This window comes from Pundamilia nyererei, unplaced genomic scaffold, assembly GCF_000239375.1.
Source record: "Pundamilia nyererei isolate P.nyererei 1_Seehausen unplaced genomic scaffold, PunNye1.0 scaffold00113, whole genome shotgun sequence".
NCBI classification, from domain to species: Eukaryota; Metazoa; Chordata; class Actinopteri; order Cichliformes; family Cichlidae; genus Pundamilia; species Pundamilia nyererei.
Genome location: NW_005187514.1, coordinates 2,085,714 through 2,112,015, shown reverse-complemented (window position 1 = coordinate 2,112,015; position 26,302 = coordinate 2,085,714). Strand labels below are relative to the sequence as shown.

General features: G+C 38.9%; 1 protein-coding gene across 1 annotated transcript in view; it reads left to right on the top strand.

Annotated features, from left to right (window-relative positions):
* Positions 1-26,139, top strand: part of msh3 (mutS homolog 3 (E. coli)) — a 52,952-nt gene extending 26,813 nt beyond the window's left edge. The window contains exons 18-21 of the mRNA XM_013913055.1: positions 8,572-8,758; positions 23,589-23,721; positions 23,867-24,035; positions 25,589-26,139. Coding sequence (XP_013768509.1) covers positions 8,572-8,758; positions 23,589-23,721; positions 23,867-24,035; positions 25,589-25,670 — 571 coding nt within the window. The 3' untranslated portion in view covers positions 25,671-26,139. The remainder of the gene's footprint in view (positions 1-8,571; positions 8,759-23,588; positions 23,722-23,866; positions 24,036-25,588) is intronic.
* The last annotated feature ends 163 nt before the right edge of the window (positions 26,140-26,302 follow it).

Genomic DNA, 26,302 nt, shown 5'->3' with positions numbered 1-26,302 from the left:
TGAGCCAATTTAAAGGTAGCTGCAATCTGACAACTTGGTACTAAGTAAAGGGAGCTGAAAGTCTTAGTTTTTTCCACATTTTGGGAGTCTGACGTTACAGACAAGTCAAAGGCGCAAGAGTATAATATAAGTATAAAAGCGATCATTTGATTCAGCTTTGAAGGAAAATGAACACAGCTTGATTTTTTTGTTTTTTAAGCAGTATCTCAGTGACATCAGTGGATCAACGTTTGTTTTCCTCGTAAGCGTGTTAAAGATGGAAAAACCGTATAGACTGGCACATTAAAGCGGGTTAGTAAATATACATGTGTAATACCAAGTCTGCTATATAAAATCACACAAGACTATTACAGGGCGGTGTTTTTTTTGAATGGGTTGTTCTTGCTTTGCCTCTGTTGACAGTGAGATTAGGACAATGATCCTGAAAGCTCTCACTGAGGACAGTTTCACTTCTGAACGCTTTGTTAGTACAATTAAACCAAACAGGTAGAGGTTACTGTGGAGACGACTTGACAAGAAAAATAAAAAATAAATCGAACTGTTACCCTAAAAGCGTGTGAGCTACTGTGTGTCACCTTCATTGTCTGTGAAACAGTCAAGTTTATTCATAGGCCAGACAATCACACTTATCCCTTCTAATCCTTTTTTTTTGTTCCTCACTGCACAGGAGGAAGTGTGTAAGGGGGGAACAGATGAACTACAGTTGTATGACAATGCCGGGTCTATTGTTCCATCAGCGGTGTATAGTAGAAACTCTCGGCAATAAGGTTTTGTTGGAGACCTTTTTTTTTTGTGCTGTGATTATTCTTATTATGAGGAAAGTAGCAGTGAGCTGTGCGTCTAATATTTAGTCCTGACTACATGTTTAAATGAAATAGAGGCCAAATCGCAGCCTGCGTTATTCTGCCTGTGCTGCGCTATGTGATTAGACCTAATGGCTTGCAGATGTGTCTAATTGTCTTTTTTGCGGCTTTAAGCATGTTCTTAAGTATTAACCCAGCGGGTGCCAGAGACAGCAAGTGTGCATGTGTGTGTGTGGATGTGCACTCTTAATTATATCCTTGGGAGAAGCAGTCTGGGGGTTTTAGGTTTCACATTAGCCTAACAAGGTGATTTTGACTGGTCATTACATCAGTAAGCGGACAGTTTAGTTATCATTTCCTGGGTTTACAGTTATCACAGCGATGGATTTGGTGAATGGACAAAAGGACCTGAACTGATACACCTGGTGGTTTATGTACAGGTTGCCATTCCATGAACTAAAAACAAAACAGATGGCCGTTTGATTAATGCCCTCTGATGACCCTTTGCATGGCTTTCGAGAACACCAGTTTTATTTTTGTTTTTTAGATACCTTGTGCACCATAAATTTTATTAGCCCTCAACTGTAAAAGGCTGATGGCAAGTGCACAACGTGGACACCAAAGTTTGTGAATGCAATAACTCTAGAACAAAGCGACAAAGGGCTTTCAAATTGTTGTCACAATTGTATCAACTACAAATCTTGGGCGTTTTCGAATCTTAACAACCTCAGCCTCAGGGTCAAGTGAGGTCAAATTTTCTGAAAATCTTGCGAATCTGATGACTCAAGAACAAAGTGATACAATACATGTATTAAGTAGGAGGCCGAGGGGTACCAAAGGACACCTCCAGTATATTTTATGTTCTGTGGCAATATTCTGTGATCAACCTAGACTTTGTAACAATTCAACTTTTTTTCCATGTGAGCAGCTCTATGAACGAACTTGCATGCATAACATGGTGTCTGCACTTTTACAGCAGTAATCATGCTACAGATTTTTTAATCATTACAGTTAATTTTTTAAAACTATATACTGGCTTGCATTTTACTTAAAAAAAACAACAACAAATGAACAAAACCAATAAAAGCCAATTTTTTAGAGTTAGAAATAATCGTTATGTCTCGTATACTGGGCCTTTGTGACATTTGTGACATTGTTGCCAACTGTGAAGTGCCCTCTGGTGGACAAACTTTGTAACAGCAGCACTCATAACATGCTTGAAGGGTGTTTCTGCCATCTCTTCTTTACTTTTTGAAATGTAGAACTTATCGGTTGTTAAAAACCCGCCAAAATCTTGACAAACGGCTTATCTGTTGATATATTGGGTGTGTCGGTGTATCAGTCAAGCTCATAGTATGTTTAATATTAGCATCTACCTCTATAATACATTGTAATGTATATGACAAAAAAATAAGGAAAAGTATAATGGGCCCATTTGAAAGGCACAACAAATATTTTTAGGGCTGAAATGGGAAAGCCCGAGTTTTGGGTTACATATGATGCTTGTTTACGGATATAAGACTTTTAAACAAAGGTCAGTTAACGTCAGCTTTAGAAGAGCCAGTGAAGGTCTATATATAATAAATTAGTACAGAGCTGTGCATGTGTTTGACCGTGTGTGCCTCTGGTGTTTAGTGAGGTATTTGATCAGGGTTGGAGGTTAATATACTCTCCCTGATTCAAACAATACAACTAAGAGCTAATTAAGGTCCACAGTGAAAGCGCACCCACATTGTATAATCCATCCTCTCCTCACCTCCTATGTAACCTCTGTCGTCCTATCAGTTTCTAATTGGACTACTCGGCCTCTCTGTCAGAGAGTTGAAGTTGCTGAGGAGAATCTGTCTTATAATAAATACTCAATCAATTCCCACTCCTGTGTCAAGCATAATAGGTGCAGCACTGGGAATTGCTTCATCTTTTGTGCGTGTGAGAGATATTATGCATTTATGAGTGTGAAAGCGAGCCAGGCAAGAGCAGAGCTTGAAAGTTTTACTTGAGTGACATAAGCAGACTTGTGGGTTGGGGATAATGAGATGGTGCGTAGGTGTCTAATGGGATATCCTGTCTGAACTGATCGGGGTGATTGATTATCAATGAGGAGAAGGAGAATAATCGGGATACTGCTTTAAAGCTGTGTGCTGCCTCACAAGAGTCTTGTTTGAATTTTTCTGCCCACTCCACTAAATCTGTGTGTGTTTTTGTTATTTTGCAGACTTTGGTAGAGCGACTTTAGCAGCCTGGAGTGTGTGTCTGTCTGCGTGTGTGTGCGCGCGCATTTGTTTCCAAGTGGCTGGCAGATGCATGTGTGTGTATTCGTGTATGCAGCTGCTGTGTGTGTTTTCTTGTTGGTTTTTAGTCCTGAAGGTTATAGAGCACATTCATCCATCCCTTCATGGTTGTTATGGAAACAGCAAGAGGAAGCTGAATGTAAAACTGTATTTTGAAAAGACCTTTAATCGACCATGGACTCCTAGCAGTGATTATACCGTGCTTTACACAAGTCTTTCTTACGCTCCCCTCCCTTCTGAAAGCGCAGCTTTTTTGCATTTTTCTTTTTTGGGTCCAGAAATGTGGATATCATCCTCACAAGGCCTGACAAACGGCACAGAGTGTTTTGCTGTGCAACATCAGCACCTTTGTGGGTGTACACATGTTGATCCTGTGGAAAGATGCTGTATCCTGCATCGACTCATCTGTTCCTATGAGTTTTTAATAGTGCTGCAGTGTCAGAGAGTCTGTGCCATCTTGTAGGCGGTATACAGAGCTGGTTAGGCCTTTTGTTTTCTATAAAACCTGGAAGGTTTAAATCACACAGGATTAAATTTTGCAGAAATGTAGCAGGATAGTAAGGCGAACACTGAGAATAACCTGAAATAATTTACAAAATATTAAGCGTTAAGATACTTATATCAGGGTTTTTTTAAAAAAAAAAAAATTGATTAAAAACATGTGTTGTTATATATTTTTTTCCTTGCGGGGATGCCATTGGCTTACACAGAGTGGCTGCGTCTTCTGAAGTCCACATATGCAGTTAGTTCTTCAACGATGACACATTTGTCCTTGTAGTTTTGCCCCTGTACACCATCACAGTGGATTTTAAATCAGACAAACAAGGAATGATTGAAGTGTAGGTCTTTAGGTTTAATCCAAGGAGATTTAAAAAAAAAAGAAAAAAAGTTGCATCAACTGTTTCAGTCGCAAACTGAATTTCAGCCATTTTTATACACAGTCCACCTTTTTCAGGGGCTCAAAAGCAATTTAATGATTGATTGACAAGCATTTTGATGGACACCTGAAGTTTATTCCTTCATTATTCCATGAAAAAAAAAGATATTTATTGGATTCCAAGTGTTGAACATAAATTTTGCAGCTTTTCAGTGGACTCCTCAATAATTGATGAGCTGATGTTTATTCAAGTGAGGAAGGCAATCCTTTGGGTGAAACACCAATATAAACTTATTAGAGCGATGCAAAAACTTTAAGATTTGCCAAAACTTCTGTCTGGTGCATTATAATGAAAAGGGAGTGCATTCAGGTAATGTAAATACTTGGCAGAAAGGTACAAACCACCAAAGACCAGAATAGACTAGAAAACATCAAATCTTTGATCAAATCAAACTACAATAAACTTATTTCTGAATTATGAGGAAAGCATAAAAAACAGAAACGCATCATGATCCAAAATCGTATCACATCATCTGTCAGGCATGATGGAGTTAATGTTATGGCATGGGCATGTGTGGCTGACAGTAGGCCTGTGTCACTAGTGTTTATATATGATGTGACTGCTGATAAGAAGTAGCAGGATGAATTCTAAAATGCACAGGACTGTACTTTCTGCTCAGATTCAGTCCAATGCTACAAAATTGTTGGGGCAGAGCTTCCCAGTGCAAATGATAATGACCCAAAGCATACTGAAAAAGTAACCCAAGAATTTCTCCGGGTAAGAATATGTCAGCGAGGAGTTATCGTCATTAAATGATTATGTCAGACACACACTTCTGGCTGTGAAAAGCCTCATTCACCCACTATTCAAATCCTCTGTTTTCAAGGGGCAGCCAATCATCATGCAGTGACAGAAAGATAATCATGTTGTTGCAAAGTGAATCCTCCTAATAAGTTGCATTTAAAATTTAGATGTTTGTCATTTTCATTGTCATTTGTTCCTATCTGTTTTTTGATCAGTCGTAGGAAAGGAAGGCTCAAACAAATATGTGAGTCATTTCTTTCCCTGCTTTCATTGGTACTGCTGCTAGAATTCAATCACATATCAATGTTCTTGATTTGTGTTTGTCAGGAAGTATTCAGACATTCTGATAATTTTTTAAAATAACATTAAAAAAACCAACTACCACATGCATTTGTAGGATTACTGCTGGGATTACTAATACTCCAATTTTGAGAAACGTTGCTACAAGGGAACAAAAATAATGGCAGCAAAATCCTCCCCACAGACAGAACAGTCACCCCCCCCCTCAGCTTTGTTAAGAAGAAATCGAATAAAATATATGGACTTTTTCCCTTTTAGCAAACTTTTTTTTTTTTTTTTTAAGTTGTATAATAGAAGATTGTAATAGTCATGCAAAATACACTTGGGCTTTCATTTTCTTCCTGGAAAACTACACATGCTGATAATGCTTCACTGCTTCTTTTAAAATATGGGATGGTTTTATTTTTTTTTTTTTTTGAAAGAAATCTTAACTAAAGACTGATCCACGAGTGTCAGAAAAACACTTGAATCTAGCTCAACATGTTTACTTGAAAGGTGTGAGGTGAAAATAAATGGAGTCTATTTCCAGGATCAGTGTGTTTGGCTAGAAAGGAGGACTCAATCAGACCAGCAGGACACCCAGCTGGTGGAGTGTTGCTGTGTTCATCTGTGGACAGAGTGAGTGTGTAAACTGCTCTGCCCTATGCATTATACATCTGGTGTCATTTCCTCTGAGTTTTAATCATGCATGCAGATACAACCTTTATTTTAGAGCCTATCTGTTAGTGGATTTTGGGGGAAAAGTTAGGATATTGATGTTCTGCCAGTTTTTGTTTTAACATAGTTGTGATCAAAAAGTTGTGGCATTCTGCCTATAAAAAATACCTGAATTAAGTTAGGTCAGTCTCCCCTTCAAGGTTTTTTTCCTCTTGCAACTTATGGACTTCTTTAACTTCTACTTCCCACTTCTCACAGATTCACTATTGCTTGGTGAATCGTTTGCAGACAAATTTGTGTCTTCCATGCAAACTACAACTGACCGCAGTAACTTCCTGGTGACCAAAGTAATTGGAAGGACGTTATCGGTACAGCACCATGTGTCTCTGAGCAACCAGTCTTGCAATACAGACTGCACTGCCAGCAATTTAGTTATATGACAATAGTGAGAATATTGCAAGTAACATAGTCAGAGTCCTACTTTTCTGTAACGAACACCCGATATACCTCAAGCATCTTTTTAATTCATTATATTCCTTTAAAAATGGTTTTCATAATGCTGTACATGGGGAAACATATGTGCCAGTCTCAGGCTAGCTGTGATGATAATGGACATTTAATTCATCACTTGGGATCTAATAAACTGGCTAATAAAATGCAGCAACATGTCTGCCACACCTCTCATCCACAGGGTGCGTGGTGTAACCATGGCAACACAGGTGTTAGATGCTCTTGTTGGAGTTTCATTCATAGACACAGAGCAGAACAGGAAGAGACAGATTTAGTGGTGAGAAACACCGACTGCCAGAGAGATGTGGCATCTGTGATCCAGCTGGAGTCGAGTTTCTATCAGATGAGTCAATGATCTGTCTGTCAGTCTGTGTGAAAGCAAGAGCTCTCAAATTGGCCTTGTAGCTTGTGAAGAATTCAACACGTTGTCATAGCATTTCCAATCAGTACGTTTCTATTATTGTGGAAATATAGGTGGTCTTGTTGCATGCTGAGTTCGCGTCACTGATGTATTCTTCAGTCTTTTCTAATAAATTGTTGTAATATAACAAGAACATTTTGGTATTGTGATTTCAAATGTTTGTACTTTTTTCTGTCAGGTTTGCTGAAATGACTGTTTCTTGTTTCTAAGTGGTCATACTGGTCATACTGGTCATCTCTTCTCATGCTGATGGATGCAACCTTTTTCCCCTCTTCAGAAAACAGGAGAAGTGACTGTCACAGAGATATTAAAAAGTGTGTTATTATAGTCTTTAATCTTTTATAGGTGCAGCAGCCCGTCCACTAAATGCTTTTAACAATGATAAGAGTTGATTATGACTCGTTTAAATGTGAGTAATGTTGAAGCAAACCTTAGAGTTAGTTTTAATATCTGTGTGGCCATAATGTGTGAATAAATGAGATTAAAGAATTCATTTAAATCCTTTACACCATCAGCCACGTCTTAAAACGGTTTGATTTCTTTCTTCTTCTGTTCAATTTCAGAAAAGGAGCCCCCCACTGTTGTTCTCCTGCATTTTTCACACCCATCATTTCAATCTCTTGTTCTTTTTTTGAGTGCAGAAATGTTTCTCCTAGAATAAGACTGTGTAGGAGCAGGTTCACTGTGAGAAAAATGGCAGATTCTTTGTTTGTTTGTGGGTGTTTGTGGGATTTCTGGAAGAACAACAGCAGTTTGCAGTCCATAATTGTGGATTGCATTAGTGGCATCAGTAGTTTTTTTTTGGTTTTTTATTATTGCAACTTGAGTTTGAGTCTTTTGTTTTCTGTTTTTAAACACATCTGTCTTTTAATGCTTTCTTCCATGACCTCAACATATGGTTAAGTCCATAGCTTACCTGAAAAAGACATGTTTTTATTAATTATTTGTTAGCAGGCTGACTCAATAATAATTTAAAAAAAAAATCATTAACATTTGGAGGCTCACAGTGCTTACTTGGGCATTTCACATCACAAGCTAGTGTACTCCCAGTGCTAATCCCAAGCCTGGATAAATGGGAGCATTACATCAGGAAGGGGAAAAGTTAGTGCCAGATCAAACATGTGCAGCCATCCACTGTGGTGACCCAATGGGAAATGAGAAAACGGCCAAAAGTTTTAAAAAAAAAGGTTCACAGTACACTATGCAGTCCTATGGAAAAACTAAGAACATCCCACCTTTAGCTTAAACAGGTAATCACTTTCTTTATCGGTGTCTTACATCATCGTGGAGTAATTTGGTCCACTCTTTTTTTCTTTTTTTTTTACAATGTTGCTTCACTTCATTGACATCATTCATTTACACTTAGTGGTTTTAAGGTCCCGCTACAGCATTTCCATTGAACTGAAGTCTGGATTTTGACTGGACCATTGTGGCACCTTTGCTGCTCTGCTTTGAATTGTTTGAGTCAGTTTTGATGTGTGGTGTTTGGTTTTTGCTAAATGGCATCATGCAAAAACTGCCAAAACTTGTGCTTTCACAGAGGTGGTCAGTGATGATTACTTTGAGTACTTTTGATTAGCAGCACAGTGCTCTTAATTATCCTCTTAACTCCTATGGAAACGGTAAAGGTGTATTTAGTTTCCACATGACTGTCAAACTGTCAGTCACTATAATGCAATGCTATCACCACAAAGTTTCCGCAAGTAAACATGTAATTTTTTATTTGGTTTTGGTTGGCCGGGAGTCCCTGGCATTTAACCAGTAATTTATTGTGTAGTCTGCGATGTCGTACCACAAAAATGTTTGACTCTGTGATTGAAACTGAAATGCTCAAAAGACAAAAATATCGTGTTTCACTTTATGGTTGACTTATTTTCTGTCTTTTTTCCCCTTTTCTGATTGATCAGGATGGGAGCTTCAGACAACATCTACAAAGGCCGCAGTACATTCATGGAAGAGCTGACAGAGGCCTCAGACATAATTTCCCGTGCGACCAAGCAGTCATTGGTCATCCTTGATGAATTGGGACGGGGCACAAGCACCCATGATGGAATTGCCATCGCCTATGCCACCCTGGAATATTTCATCAAAGATGTAAGTGTGTGCAATGTAAGCACTACAACGATGGCATTTAAATAAAACAATTAAATTAATGAATGTGGAAATGAAAATTAGAAGAGCAATCAGTAAAAAAGCATAGGCAGGCTACCTGGGCTTGGTAACCATAGAGATATCTTTAAACATGTGCCAATTAATCCTTTTCATAAATCCACAAACATTGTGGGATCTTGATACCAGCCTACTTAATCATAAAGGCCTTTGGTAAAGGTGTGTGTGTGTGTCTCAATTTGTTTGCATACAATTATTTGATTGCATATACTTGATGGTGCTGCAGACATCCTTGAGTGTTTGTTTTAGAGTGAGATAATCCAGCAGAAAGGACTAAGACTGCTACCATGTTTCCATATCAAGTTCAATGTATAAAAGTCTTGACAGGAAACGGTTATTTGCAAATCATTTAAGTGTAAATTCTACAGATACATTTATAATTTATTTATTATAAATACATGGATCAAATATTTGTTGGAGCATGTCTCTAAAATCGTAAACCTTATCTAAAATCCTTCTGGATTTCTCTTCAGGGTCATCTTATTGGCCAGCTTTGAGCTTTTATTTTTAGATCACTCCCTTGCACTGTGCCCACTGCAATTTCACTACAGACCTCAAATTTGGGCAACGAACAAACATCAACTTCTGTTTCAAACTCACCCAATATTCTGTTTGGTTTATTTAGGGGCTCTGCTTGGGCAGAGCGAGTAGGAGTCAGACACATTATGCCCACTTGTTGCTGTAAATTCACCAGTGCTACTCCCATGTGTATCACACAGGCTTAAAAACCATAAAACGTCTGATGTCATCAGACATTAGGGTTGCACCTCCATTAGGTAATGTCTAAAGAATCTGGAGAAATCTCAGTATGCAAGAGACAAGGCTGAAAATATGGTGTCTAAATAATTAGTAAGTCATTACGTTATGTTTTTATTTATATATTGCGCAGCATGCCAGGGTATTTTGGACTTGCTGCTGCTATCCTAATAGACAGGAGGACATAATGGAAAAAGAAATGAGAGGAGGCACATGGAGGACTGCTTCATGACTTATGTTGCAGTGCAGCATCCTAAAATGCTGACATAATTAAAGCTGATGATACGCTGTCCATTGTCCACCGTTGTGCTTGGACATAATTGTGGCCAAATCTGCTCTCACCTCCTGTCAGCGTTCATTAAACTGGCGTGGACAGAAGTTAGAAAAGTCTAATTTTAGCCAAAGGCAGGAGAAGAGGGGCTCACACGCAATGGTTCGCTAAAGAGGGTAGACGGGGCAGCAGATACGTGCTGTTTCACCTCTGAATACCTGGAATGAGTGTTTGGATGAGAGACTGCCCGTGCGCATGTGTGTGTGCTCTGCTGGGATTATGTGAACTGGCGCAGTCAGGAGCCCTCGGGATGTTGCACAGTGTTGCGTATCTTTATTTTGGCAGGACAGATGAGCGGCACTTTGAGGGGGATGGGGGTTGTGTTATTGTTAACTGAAATTGCCAAGTCAAATAAAGTCACAGTATCTGTAATTTTCAAGTTTTTGCTGAATTAATGGATCGTTATTGTCAGCACAGAAAAAAATCATTATGACTGCTTGACACAGGCTGAGTGCTTGAGGTTGTGGCATCAGTTTGGACACAGCTGTTTGTCTTCTCAGCTGTTTACGCTCGCAGTATTTTCCGTCGTATAACAGACTAAAGAAAGAAATCAGGCTTCCTTTGTTCTTACTCCATGTTTTCTGATTCCATTTTAGTTTGGAATTACTCCTCTGATGTTGGATATTTTGTCAAACGGGTCAACTGAGTTGGCCAAATTGTTTCAGGTCATGTGAAAGATGTTGCTGTAGAACAACCCAGCACTGATATTATTCGATGCTGCAGCTCCCTGGGGCTTCTTAGTCTGTTTTAAATTTTAGTTTTGGTTTATGGGCTGGCACGCTCCTCTCTTATGAAACCTTTTTCTAGCAGAAAGAAGCAAGCACTCTCTGCTGATCTTTCGGCAAGCGAATACTGTTTTTTTTCTGACACATTGACCAGGCACCAAATAGCACAGTGACCAAGTTAATTATCTCGTGGGTAAAAAATATTACATATTAAACATTTTCTATAGCAACAAAACCAAATAATTATCTGAAAACCACGTTATCCCCTTTTAGAATGCCATCCATGTCAAATTTGGGTATGCAGCAAACAAAAGTAGTGTGGTTATAGCAGTAATATAAGACAGTGAGTATGTCACCTTTCTTACCATTTATGTTGTATTTCTAAATGTTTGATAAACAAATGGCTCTCAATCAATGAACACAAAAATCAAAACTGGTTGAAAATAAGTTTATCACAGTGCTGGTGATAAGAAAATGCCCAAAGTCACTGAAGCTGATACACAGGCAATTCTGTAGTTTGCAGAAAACACACAAAAAAGACAAAAACTAAAAGAAACTACAAGAAGCTAACAGATAGAGCTGGGCGATATATCGAGTTTTTAAAACATATCGATATATTTTTATACGAGATATAAGATGTGACAATATCCTTTATATCGATATAGTCTATGTTACGTTATACTTATAGTTGTGGAGCCTCTCTTTCGTCTACTTTTGTCTCTACGCAACATTACTCCGCCTCGCCTCTATCCTTCACTGAACACAACTCCCCCTCCTCCCCCATCGCTTCACGTGCAGGCAGCGACAAGATGGACACGGCAAATCTCCGTTAACGAGTTACTGCGCATCGCCCCATGCGTGGGGCTGGACGGCGTCAACGTGTTAACGAGCTAACCATGCTAACGAGCTAACTGCGCTAGTCCCTACGGGCTGCATAGCCTAAAATCCTTTCATTCTCTCAAAAGTTGACAGCGCGCCTTATGTATGAATTCTGGTTGTGCTTGATGGCCGCGAACCGATTTTATGTGGTACGCGGCGCTCAGCAATCTGTCAAAAATGTTTGAGTACGATTTTGGTAAGCTAAGGAGCTGCACCGCTTGATAGATTGTCGGCGCATTGCGGCTACCGAGGAGCCTCGCGGAGTGATACGTACTGTGCTCCAACGTAATATTACCATATTGTGTGTGTATAAGGACCATAAATAGCACCTGTAAGAGACGTACGTGGTTATGAAGCGGATTTCAAACTCCAGGCTGTCAGTCACGCAGTAAAACTTTTTTTTGCTGTGAAATCTGTCTGTCTTTGTTATTACGCTCAGCGTCTTTTAGTTTACATTTTGACTGCCCAATTGTGAGCTCTTTGTTATGCACAAAAACAACATTGTTTTATTTTATTTATGGAGCATTATTATTTAATGAATGCTCATAATTTATTTTTGAGTAATTTTTCATGTACATCTGTGCTGTATGTTAATAAAAGTGCCTGTGTGACATCTGGGACACAGCTTTAACTAAGAACTCTCTTTTTGTTCTTACTTTATGGCTTAAAAAAATATCGAGATATATATCTTATATCGCCATCCAGCTAAAAAATATCGAGATATGAATTTTGGGTCATATCGCCCAGCCCTACTAACAGACTTAGCATACACACTGCAGAGGTTTGTGTTTTTAGCAGTTGGTTGTGCGTGTTAGTGCCCTCCAGGCTCCAGCTTCTCTGGAGAGAAAGGATTTATCAACTCAGATGGTCTACGTTGACCTTAGGGAGCATGCATTTAATCTCACACTTGAGGCACATTGTTTTGCAGGCTGTTGTGGATACCCACAGCGCCAGATGTTAAGCTGACAGTCAATGGACTACGCAAGCCACAGATTCTGAATTTGGGTCTCTTCAATCCCAGGGTGCAGCTCCCACTTTATTCCACTGTGACAGATATTATCAATGGGTTTCTGGAGTTCTGCTTAGTGCTAATCAAAGCTTACAAACTGTAAGCAGCCTGTGAGAGCCTGAGTTTTGATTCTGATTTATTTCTGTTTTTCCAAAATTCGAGTCCAAATGCTTCAAATTGGATCGAGTTAACCTTGTTCAAATATAGATGAATAAACATTTATCTTTGAAAAACTCTGTCCAAAGATTGATGTGGAACTGGCAAAAAATGAAACCCGGATAGAGTCTTGGGGTTATGTAATTCTGCTGGAAAACATAGAATGAAAATGTTTAAGTAGCACCTAATGCAGCAGGGAGATGCTGATGGCACAAGAAAGGGAGCTCTCTGACTACCTGTTGTATAACAGCATTGATTTGTTAGAAAAGCCTTGCTATTAAAGGAAAGGCAAACAAAAGGGCACAAAAGAAGTTAAGCTTTTGCAGCAAAAGGCCTCTTTAGCACAGGCAGACATGCAGAGCCTTTCATGCCGACTCCTCTACCTCCTACTCATCCTCCTCTGCTCCGTCCCCCTCCTCAACAGACTCAGCTGTTCACGTCAAAAGTCAGACAACTCCTCCTTTGACTTGGTTGTTATAGTAACACACCTTTTCCTGTCCCCAACATTCACCTGAGAGCTGGTTAAGAATGTAGATGGGTTTCATAACTTCACTCAATAATAGAGGCAGCCTTGATGCAGAAAGAGAAAAATAAACTGGTAAGCTGAAGGGAAAAGACTTCTAAAACTAGAGGTTGCTTCTCCTCAAAATCTCTGGGTTTCATGTTGATGTCCATCCTCTTCTTAAGCCGTTGTGGACTCTTAATCACAATAACAGCATGTCCTGTTTTTGGCTCTTCACAAAGTTTAACACTGCACATTGCTCCTTACTCGGTTTGCATGTGACTGCCCTTGTGTTGTAACTTTACACTATAATAGCAGAGAGAAGCAAGTCCAGCTTTGTGGAGAAGTAGAACTCGCAAAAGCTCACTTTTGGCTGCACACTAATGAGTAAATTTTCAGTGCAATGTACTGTATCACTCATGTGGGCGTAAAATAGTCTGATGTGCTCATGCTGATGCACAGAGCTCCTACAAAGACCCAAATGTGCTCCACAGCACTCTGCCCTGCGCTATGCTTGCACTTCACTCATACACATGAATAAAATTCTGTTCTCTTGTCTCTCAGTACACAGTAATTCCATTACTTTCTCAAAATTTCAAGTTGTGACTTATTTGACTGCACGACTTGCATTCAGAGTGTCACTCTTTTGTGTATATTGTATAGAAACAGGCTTCCGAGCATGTGGTTCAGAACCCAAGAACAGTATCTCAGGATAAAAACCAAAAGAGATGAGAAACAAACTGTGATATTAAGAGTATATAAAATTAGTGTGAACTTTTCTGAATAAAATACTAAATCGTTTTACTTCTTGGGACATCTGAAAATGTTCCAGATGAAAAATTAATTTCGTTAAACCACCCGCAACATGCATACACACTACTGGCATTAATGAGGGGTCACAAATCGTTTTCAGCATTGTGAAACACTACCTCAGAGCAAGGATCTGTCCTGACTGAATATAATCTGCTAAAAGTTTCTTCCTCTTAAAAGGAAGTTTTTCCTTCCCACTATTGCTAAGTGCTCATATAGGTTGTCTGATTGTTGTTGTTTTTTTCCTGTATTAAGGTCCATAAGGTATGTAAAGTCCTTACCTTAAAAAAAGTGCCATGTTGTGATTTGGAGCTCAGTTTAGATTAAAACTCTGCCATGCAAAAAGTGTTATAACGCTAGTGTCCTTAGATACAAGACTGAAGTTTAGACTTTGAGGTCTGTTAAGAACATATATTTAGCATTTACTTATTTACTTCACTTGTTATGGTGATATTAAATTGGCCATAAAGTCATCTGAAAAGAAACACTGGAAAACTAAGTACATCCCATGATTTAGTAGCTTGTAGAACCACCATTAGCTGAAATAACTTGAATCAGTCATTTTATCATTGTGCCAGACTTTTTTGATCTTCTTTACATCAGTTCATTGAGTTTTGTTCGTTTATGCTCCGTGCCCTTAAGATCCTACCAGGGCATTTCAGTCGTGCTGAGGTCTGGACTTTGCCTGGGCCATTGCAACACCTTGATTCGTTTCTTTTTAGCCATATGGTGTTTATTCACTGGTATGCTTGGGATCATTGCCCTGTTTCATGACCCAATTTGGCCTGAGCTTTAGCAGTTGGACAGATGGCCTCACATCTGAATCTAGAATACTTTGATATACAGAAAACTTCATGGCTGGCTCAAAGCCTGTAAGGTGCTCGGGTCCTGTGGCTGTAAAACAAGCCCAACTCATCTATCTTCAAACACAGTTCTTGACAGTTGGCATGAGGTGTTTGTGCTGATAAGCTGTATTTGGTTATTGCTAGACGTGGCTCTATGCATTATGGGCAAACATTTCCACTTTGTCCTCATCTGACTCATATTAAACAGATTAGGCTATTATTTTCTCTGGAGATGCGTGGAAATGACTGTACACCCTGTTCCCACCCAGCCTGGTTAAACTTGAATTATTCTGCCAAGAAGAATGGCAGAAACCGTGTAAAAAGGTGTGTCAACCTTGAAAGATCTTGCCCAAGAAAATCTAAGGCCGTCATTTCTGTAAAAGGTGCTTTGAGTATTAAGTAAACGATGTGAATGCCAAGTAGGATATTTCAGACCTTTTTCCTGACAGTATAAAATTCTCCACCGAAATGTTCTTTGCTTTGTCAATGTGCAGTAGTGTGTATAGATTGATGAGGGGGAAAAATAATGAATCCTTTTCAGGCTGAGATATGTCTAAAACTTAAATGAGTCTGCACTGTATGTCCTTTCTGTAAAATGTGAGTAAAAGTAAGTAACGTTCTACCAATAAGTTTTTTTGTTACTGTTTTGTACTCGAATACTTTTTACTATTTGAATATTCACACGTCCCTACCCATAGTATCGAAAGGAAGGTGTTACCAAAAAAGTGCGAGTACTGTGTAGGCTGTGTTTCCTTTTCCTTCTGCCTTAATAACGACTTTTAAACAAGAAGAGGAAGACACCCTGTTCTTTGTAAATGGGTTTAGATGAATTGGCATTATACGCCCAACTAAATTTCAGGCGTGCCAAATATGGTCATGTCAAGTCATGGAAATGGTATCTCCCAGTCTTGTTCATGAGTAAGAGAAGAGTAGAACAAGCTGACCACATGTTCAAAGTGGCTTTTATCAGTGTTGCCTGGTGACTGTACAGACAATTTTGATGTCCTGTTGAAAATGTTGAAGCTTGCTTTCCATTCATTTGGATGTTTTGAATTACCTTCAAATTAACTACCTCCTGTGAAGATGTTGCAAATTGGCAAGAGATGGTTGTATGGGGGGCTTTAACTTTATGCTACTCTTCTTCACTGCTGCAGTCCTTACCTCTAGTAAAGCGCTTGACTACTAAAAAGCGGTCTTTGTTTAAACAAAAGACGTCAAATTACACACCAGCGGCATATTTTCACAAAATCTTCCACTCTCTCACACACAAGCACCTCACCGAAAGCCTTGCTACCTGTGTGAGCCGAGAATACAAAGGGTGTTGAGTTTGAACTGCATTTGAGTCTAATTGGATAGAGGGAAGTAGCAAGACAAAGAGTTGGAAGTAGTAGTGTTGACACCTCTAGCCTTTTTCCAGCGGATCATATTACTGGCTGGAAGCACACTTTGGAGCATGCTTATGTTCTTGTTTTGCACAAGGTATGAATATAAAACAGTTCTAATAAGTCTTTCAAGGTGCAGATGCAGAGACCTGGACCTGAGACAAATTTGGAGCTTTAAACCAGATTTAGAAACATACTGGAGGAAACAACGTGACTCAATACCAGGCAATCATCATCATCTTTAGGAAAGGGCAGGTTATTAGTCTGTTTGTCTGTCTCTGTGGCGGTCTGTATAAAATCTCCTGGTTCTGTAAACAAACAGCTGTATGCTAAAAGCCTGGAATATGGAAACACGACAGATGACAAGTGAGCTTTAATTGATGATGTTACATCAGGCTTATGTTTTCAGCTCATTTTACTTTGCTAGACTGATAAACAAAATATCTTTTTTGTTTTTCTTATAAGTTTTTTAAGGTTTAAAACATTTGCATTCTAGAAAAATGAGCAAAGATAGTGAGAAATGCTAAGTGTCCGTTTTCTCAGCCTCAAGGAGTATTTGTTTTTGTAACTGCTTGCAGGTAATACTTTGGATTTTCACTCTTTAAAAACCTGATATATCGCCCAATGGTAGCAGGGATAAACTCTCACAACCCCATCCTGACTCCGGTAAGGATAAGCGGAAGAGAATGGGAAAAATTCTTAATGAATTAGCTTTATCAATGACTAATTAATTAGTTAACTAATTGTTTCAGCTCTGATTTCTTCAGCTTTCAGTGCACCCCGGGGTGGTCTGGTAATTAGCAACCATTAGCACTTAATCAGATCATTTTCCAGACTGCAACCTCCTCCTGTCATGCTCAGTTTTTTTTTTTGGTCCAGTGTCATTAAACAGGTGTAAATAATAAATTGCAGACTGCAATGATTTTTGGAATTTGTAATAATGCATTTAATATAAAATAGTACAACATAAACAGCGGGGCACCATACCAAATCTTACGACTTAGACATTTTCATTGATATAGAAATTTTTTTTTTATAATTTTGAATGTGTTTTATTAGCACTTTCAAAGACTACATACTCTGAATCATGCCATGACTGGATATGAAAAAGAGCATCTCAGAAGCGGTGGGGAAGCGTTCACAACATGTTTACCACTGTGTTGCATCACTTCTTCTTTAAACAGCACTCTGTAGGTGTTTAGGCACTGAGGAGAACAACTCCTGAACTTTTGCAAGCGAAATCCTCTCCTAAAGCATATTAAATCTGCACAGAATTTGGGGTGTATATTTTTGCATTTTTTTTTATTTTTGATGAACCAGATGTTTTCAGCAGGTGACAGGTCTGACTGCAGGCAGGATAGTTTATCACTGTTGCTTTTACTGTTGTAGCATGAGCAGAATGTGGTTTGGCACTAAAATAGGAAAGACCTCAACTTCCAAAGACACTTTGTGAATACCGGCTTATGTTGCTACCCTCTCTCTCTCTCTCTCTCTCTCTCTCTCTCTCTCTCTCTCTCCTACTATATATATATATATATATATCATTTGTCTTTATAGATGTCCAGATTGCTTATGCACTAATGCACCCTTATAACATCGCAGATGCTGGCTTTTCAACTGTGTGGCACATGGTGTCTCTCTCATCTTTAGCTCAAAGGATGTAGCTTCCATCCACAGAACAGTTTTCTGCTTTGCATCAGTCTCTGTGGGGTTTTTTACATTTATTATTAATAATATTAGTATTATTGCGCTATTAGAAGTTTTAACTTGGATTTGAGGATGGAGTGGCACTGACAGCAGTTTTCAGAAATGTTGCTGAACCCATGCAGTGATTTCTTTTCATTACATTACATGCCTGAGGGCCTAAACATCATGGCTACTCAGTATTAGTTTATGTCCTGGCCCCTTAATTACAGAGATTTCACAGATTCTTTAATATTATGCAAGACAGAAAAATGATGGCATTATGCTATTCCTATTTTGTTTTTAAACTATTTGCCCACATTATCTTTCACAGACTAAAAGCCCCCAGTTTTAATTCTGGAAAATTCCGAGATGCCCTTAGTCTTGTTACTGCTTTGTTGCCAATTAACCTAATTAGTTGTGAGAGGGTGTTTCTTTTTTTTTTCTTTTTTAGCATTACACAACTTTATTTTTTCATCTGTCCCACCTCTTTCGAAATGCAATTCTAGCATGAAATCGAAAACAGTAACACATTTCAGCATATAAGCCTTCATCAGAGAGAAAACATTCATGAACAAAAGTCCATGAACACACTTAATCTTTTCCAGTGGTATTCCACCAATAAGGCCCTTCGACATATGGACTTCCACCAATAGCAAGCTTCCACTTTGAGAGTGAAAAATGCCACCTATATGACGAGTCTTCAGAATAACTTGAGGAGATGCAAGACGCCAAAAAGATACCAATAAACATTCAATCAATTCAATCCAAAGCTGCACCAGCCACATATAACCATAAATCCATCGTCAAAGGCAAATAACGGTTCTAACAATACAGTTCAGTTTATAAAATAAGAAGTAAAATCAGTTAGTGGCCTGTAGTTTAGAAATCGGCAAAGCTTCCATTTGGTTAAGACTCCTTTGTCTGTTACCTCTTTGTATTGAAAGAGGAATGTGGTCAATTCCATTGGCTTGCAGTGTAGAAGGGCTACCATTATGAAAATCCAGGTGGTGCTGGCCGTGGGGTAATTAATTTTGCTCGTCCGCTAATCTATCCTGCAACCTTGCTTTTGTTCTACCAATGTGAAAAACTTTGCAGCTGGAATACTCTCGCCTATGAGCATATATTTCTCAAAACACAATCGAATTTCATGGATTCGACATTTTAGATTTGGTCTTTTTCAAATGTTTAATTGGTTTAGACATCATTTTATTGCACTGTACTCCACATGTTTTGAAAACGAGACTGTACTGCGTGTGTTGTTTGAGGAGTGTGGGAGTGACCCTGCACATGTCTTTTAGACAGATGTATTACTACTGACATGTGACCTTTCCTAGAGCGAGCGGTTAGTGGGCTGATCCTGGAGCCCGCTTGGACTCCCGCAGCAACCTGTCTACTGTGATGATGTGAAATTTAGGCCTGCTCCACCACGAGAGATCGTACATACATTCTTGTCATTACTGTCATCACTGGGCTTGGTGGTTAATTATAGCAGTTTTTATATCAGTCGTTAATGTATTTTCAGTTTTCAAATCAGTTTATAGCGAGTGGGAGAAAAGGTTTTCACAGTACTTCTGCACTCACTTCTCCATTTACATGATTGGGTTGTTAAAGTAATCAGGAAAAGGAAATGCATTTATTTTCGTTAACAGCTTTCAGCGGCTGTCTTGAGAGAGCAGCGCTAGGTAAAATGTTTGTGCATGCATTTGACAGAGGCTGGGTGAGTGAGTGCATGCACCACTCGCTTTTTGTGATTTTCATGTCTTAACCTTAATGCCACAGTTCAGCCGTGTAGCCTTTGGATAGCTCCCAGGATTGACGGAGATTAAAGAATCACAGGATGGAGTGACGTGTCTTCACTTTGCTGAATATCTCTCCAGAGCCTAAAACGCCTAAATTTGGTATTTACAGTGAAAGGCAAAAAAAAACAAACCCTGAAGTGACTGAAAATGGGAATCCTTAAGACAAAGGGGAAAAAGTAAACAGACTAGGAGAGGGTGGTGGTGGGGGGTTTACACAATAGTTTGTATTGATTCAGCATACTGCAGGGGTACAGAGGCACTTAAGTAATGCCAAGCCAAAGAACAGTTGATATTGATGCTCTGTTCTTTGTTTTTCAGCTGCTGCTTTGGCTTAGTTGCAGTAACACAGTGTTACATAATTTAACATTTGTTGTAATACCTACCATTTGGTGCACAGTATGTATTACTTAATCTCTTTTCTTTTTCCTTTTTGTCTTTCTATTATTTTTCCTCATTTTTTTAGAAATTAAAAAAGTAAGTAAATGGATAAATATACTATTAAGTCAAAAGACTAAGAAAAACTTGATAGAACAAAATGCAGATATTGGTAAATTAGTGCTGTTGTTGAAGTGGTTAAAAATGTCAGCACACAGACTGGTGAGTATGCCAGAAAAGAATTGCAGAGGCCTTAAAGGTCATCAAAAGTTCCAGTTCTTAAATTTCATCTGGTCTCATTGGCAGTTCCAAGTTTCCATTTTCTCCTCTAATATTTTGTCTTCGATCGCAGTGGTTGTCAGCCTAAACTGTGATCCATATGTGCATGTGATCTCATTTTTGTTATTCGTTGTTTCCTATCAAAGTAATTTTCTGGTGACCCCTTATATTCATTTCATGACCCACTGGGAGCCTCGGTGTAAATACAGCTGATCTAATACATGGATTATCACAAATTCTATAGACATTTAGGATTCCTACTGACTTAAGTGATCCCCTAACTAAGCTTCATTACCACATTTGTGATTTAACAATTCTGATGAAACTGAATACAAATCTTCACATCATGCTCAGAATAAATGCATCCTAAATTCTCCATCCAGGGAAATGACTTTGAGTCATGTCCAGAGATTGCAAAATTAATGATATTCTCAGCAGCCTCGGGTATACTCTGTTTCTCTCAGTTAGCAATATTAGCATGTTAAAAATGTAAACTCAAATATAGAAATGGCACCATCAATTGGGAGAGGTTAGAATCAAGACTGACACTCTAGGCAAGGGGATTTAACACACTAGAAATTCCACATGGAGTGTATTTGATGGTTTGTGGTTCTTCTTGAGTCACTGATTTTTGCTCACTCTGATTGCTTTTGAATGGTAGTATTTAAGGTCAGCCCTGGGGGGGGGGGGGGGGGAAGAAAAGCTTCACAGGCTTTGTAGTCTAGAAGTCTAGATGTTTACAAGTAGAGCTGCCTTATTAATCAGAGCTTTCCTCTGGACACCTGTTTCACAAGCCTTCACTTTCCTTTCAATATCTGCAGCCCATCTTAAAGTAATCGAATGGGTACCTTACAAGTGCATTAGTCTTTAGGAGGACCATTTTCATCACAGTGGGTATGAAAACGCTTATCTCTCTAGACTGACGATCTAGCATTAATTAACCAGTGGATACCATACTTAATGGTCTCTGTGCAAAAATAACTATTTTACCATTGTTTTATAGATGGAGCACATAAGATAAATTCCATAAACTGGAAACTGAACTCATTTTGAAACATGTTGATAAAGATTTCAAGATTCCTTTCGCCCTTTTAAGTCCAATTTCCCTCCTTTGTTGCGGTAATTTACTGTATCCAAGCTTCAATCAGATAAAATGAAGCTGACTCAGTCTGAGTTCCAATGTGCTCCCAAGTTTAAGGATAATGGTATGATGTGGCACTTTTACAGTCGTGCCACAGTGATAAATGTGTGTGAAAGGAGTGAAGAAGTGGGTGGTCTCCTTCTTAAGCAAAGGGTAATCTCTGTCCAACTCTCAGGAAAAATCCGTCCATGATGAATATAACATAACACGATTTCCCTAAATGTTACCATAACATAAAAATTATTGAATAATGAATCATTCTTGTTTTTTTCTGTACAGCCATTCTCCAGGTCAGGGCTGTTGTGATGGCTTTACCATACACACTGCTTTTCTGATTGCTTGCCTTTTTGCCTCCACGTGTGCTGGGTTTGGATTATTATTGGTGCTGGGAATAATGAGCCAAAACCTAGGTGATGGCTTGGGTTTAGGAAATATTATTATTGGCAGCAGAGGAAGCATCACGTCATCCTAATCAGAACTCTTCATGTGGGCTGCAGGTGTGACAGAGATTGTTTAAGCTGTTGCAACATCAGAATTGAAAGTTAACTTTTGCACTTTCGAAGCTTCAGTAGATACTAGTTATGAGTGGACTGTCCCAGCAACAACACCTTGAATTGTTGGAGAATTTGTTCTGTTGATGTCATCAGGTAGCTGTGGTTTTACTGAGCTCAGTGCAGCATGCACACAGAAAGCTTTTGCACCTTTATTTTAGAGTTCATGCATACATTCTGTGCAAACCACAGTCAGATGTTTTTTTTGTAATATATAGGCATTATGTAGAGCTTCTGAGTAGGTGTGAATGTGGTAGTTGCATTGTCAGTAAATAGTAACGTGCCAGACATGGCAGCTGGAGGCTCATATAATGTTATCACTGGATCGCCTGCGCTCACTTTTTTTTGTTGCAGTTTACCTAGATGAAGAACATTTTCTGCAACAAAAGTGACAACCATTTCTGGGAGCCTGCAGAGCTTCAAGCTAGAGGTCTGCGCGGGAATGTTTTTTTAGTCCCGCTCCCGCCCGCTCCCGCAAGGTTTTGTACTAGAGGTCTGCGCGGGAATGTTTTTTTAGTCCCGCTCCCGCCCGCTCCCGCAAGGTTTTGTACCGCACCCGACCGCTCCCGCTGTATATTCAGTCTTTGTTCACCCGCTGCCCGCTTAGAATAATTTTCTACCCGACCCGACCGTTCCCGCTAAATTTAGATCTGGTTTCCAAAATCTCACATTTAAATGGGGTACCACCAAAAAATAGAGATAACAGATAAAACTGCAGGTTGTGCAATGATTGTATTATCAGTTTAATGAAAAAATGTCCCAATGTCGAATTCAAGGTCTCTCCTACAAAAGAAAATATGCATATATAAATACAACAATAAACGACATCTCAAAATTATAAAAATATCTCAAAAAGCACTGATCCATGCGCTCAGTGCAAAAAGTCACTTAAAATTGTAAACAAAAGAACAAAATAGTTGGCCACTGCGAAATTAAATGGTTGTTTAAACTATCAGTTTACGAAAAAATGTCCCAATGTCGAATTCAAGGTCTCTCCTACAAAAGAAAATATGCATATATAAATACAACAATAAACGACATCTCAAAATTATAAAAATATCTCAAAAAGCACTGATCCATGCGCTCAGTGCATGTAACAGGCGTGAGCACTGGCTGTACCAGTGCTCAATTAGAATGAGGAAATCACAGATATGCTGTTCCGAAAAAATGTCGGGCACGCTATATTTTCAGACCGCGCGCTCCCGTTCAAATTACACCAGAGTTACCGACCGCTACCGCATTTTATTTGGAAATTTATTCTCGCGCCGCAAGTAATCTGGTCGCGGGAATGCAGACCTCTACTTCAAGCGCAATGATGCCATCCCTACCTGCAGCTTGCTGTTTTTTACTGAATAGTTTCTCACACAGTATACCAGTTGCTTTTGAAAATGGATGACCCTGTTTGTGCTTTTATCCTGATCCTTAACATTAACAAAGAATAAGTGTAAAAGACTGAAGACGTTTCCAGAGGTGCCATGTACTCAATGTTTCTGGATGTTATTGCTTATCCATCTCACTCTCTCTCTTAGGTGAAAGCCCTAACCCTGTTTGTAACCCATTATCCTCCTCTGTGTGAGCTGGAGCGGGTGTATCCTGAACATGTGTCTAACTACCACATGGCTTTCTTGCTCAATGAACCTGATATCTCTGCTGACACTGATGGTATGTACACAGTTTTCAGTGTTTTCATTAATTTTTGGTTTCCCTCTTGCTTCGAATGATTGGAATGATTTCAACTTTGGTCATTTGCAAATGCTTGACACTTTAAGATTGTAATATATTACGTGTATATGATGTGCACTAACAGATGGAGAAGTTCAGCCAGAGTTCATTACCTTCTTATACCAGTTAACTGAAGGAGCTGCAGGGCGGAGCTATGGTCTGAACGTTGCCCGACTGGCTGACATCCCAGATCCTGTACTGCTCACTGCTGCTCACAAAGCCAGAGAGCTGGAGAAAGTGGTCGACGCTAGAAGGTACGCGTTCACATTTAACCATTTCGTAAAGGCATGATTCCACTTAAATTACACATTGAGATCAGTTTAATAGTATGAGGATCAATGTATGCTGTAGTTCTGGAGTAGATTCTAAAAGGATTCAATTTTTTTCAGCTGAAAACCTACTTTAGAAATTAGCATGGAGAGTCAGAATGGACACATCCCAACCTTTAAACAATGCAGTAACCTGAATTTGTTCAGCTATCAGTGGGGTGGTGAAATCCCAGAGGTACAATTCATGTAACAGATATGTGTGTGAAGGTTTACAAGAGACCAAAAACTGTGGAAATAAGCCTTTTGTTCCCAGATGATGTACACTTGTGGCACTATTTATGCCTGCTTTGATTTTTTTCAAATGATTGGCACCCCTGTAGTGTTGCTAAATAACCTTGCTTTTTCCCCATGCAGGGGTAAAGTGAGACTGCCAAGTTGAATTATGGGAATTTTAGAAACCAGTGTTTTTGGAGTGTCAACTATGTTAAGAACTAAAAGGCAGAAAACCTGAGCTTCTGCTGCTATTTTTTTAAGTAATTTTTTTTTACGTCCTCTAACTTTGTGTGAGTGTGATTCTATTTTGTTTGAGTATCCTGTAAGTCTTCCAATACAGAGTTTTATGAAAAAATAGAGCCTGGAAGCTGAAAACTAGGGTTGAAATGTGTGCCATGAAATAATAAAACTCAAGGGAGCTCTACAGACATGAAACTGAATGTTTTCTTCAGCTTCAACACTCAAATGAGCTAGATTTTATACTTGGGCTGCCACATCTCAATCAGAAAATGTACCAATATTCTTGGAAAATCAGTGCAGACTTTGTCCCCTTCATCAAGACAGGGAAACCTACAAGCAAATCCATGGCAGAATATATATAGCCAGTGCATAAATTTGAAGAAACTGGGGGGGAAAAAGCCTTAGTCACAGTTTGTCATATGTCCAGTCCTATTTTCCACTGGATAATTTTATTGGACACTTTCAGAAAGGAATTGAAAATACTGTGTTCCTTAATGCTTATGCAGAGAACTTTCTTTTAGGATCAAGATCAGAAAGATTTAGCCTACAATCAAGTTAAAAAGTAGAAATATGACCAATTCCAAGTTTTTTCTTTTTGTTTTTTGCAAGCAAATTATCAGCATATTGCACATTTTTCCAAAAGCAGTCTTCTGTCTCTGTAAATTTGTAAAACGCCACTATCCTCGCTGTGTAACAGACAGCCTGCTGGGAGCTGAGTGTTGCTTAGCTTCCTCCAAAGTAATTCTCACATTATGAAATATCACTCACACAACGCCTGTCAGAGTAATCCTCCCTATATGAAATGTTTGTCCTCTGTTTGAGCGAAGCCAAACAATGCACAATAATCACGCACAGAGGAGTTTGAGGTGCAGCTTGCAGGTTAGGAATATGGATTTTATTGTACACAGCTATGTGTGAGGGAACAGTGTGTTTAGACTGTAAGCATATTGGGCAGTGTGAAGACAGGCAATGTTGTACATGCAATACTGTGTGAAACATTTAAGTCTTTGTCTCTTTCTCTTTAGAAAGAATAAGAAACTTCTCTCAGATCTTTGGAGGATCTCCGACAGATCGTCCCTCATGAAATGGCTGCAGTTAAACTCTTGACATCACCGGAACATTATTCACACCATTGTATGAAGAAAAAAGTCCTAATACCAGTGAATGGGAATACTTTGAGAAGAACAAAAGTACAAATATGCTGACCTGATGGAGTACGTGATGCTGCTCCTTTTCTAGTGTGTACGTGTGGATTTGTGGGGAAAAAAAGGATTTTAACCATCTCAGGTTCTGACAGTCATCACCTTTTCCACTGTAACTGTCATAACGTCAATAATGCCAACTGATCAAGATTGTAGTTATTTAATAATTATTAAAAAAAAATTAAAACCTGCCTTACTTGCTGGTCTTCGACGCCATGCTGATTTAGCATATTTTAATTCCATTCGGTTCCTGTCCATATATGGCATCCACAAAACCAATTGTACAACTTCGCTTATGATAGCAGGTTTAGTTTAGTTATGTTTATTCACGAATCAATCAAAGTTCAACTTCAAACCTGATTAATATTTTAAATAATAAATATAAAATAATTTGTGAAATGTGTCTCCTTAAAAGCTACCCACAGTCCATCAAAGAGCTTTAAAAGATCAGATAATATGCACCAAATATGTGTGTGTGTGTGTGTGTGTGTGTGTGTGTGTGTGTGTGTGTGTGTGTGTGTGTGTGTGTGTGTGTAT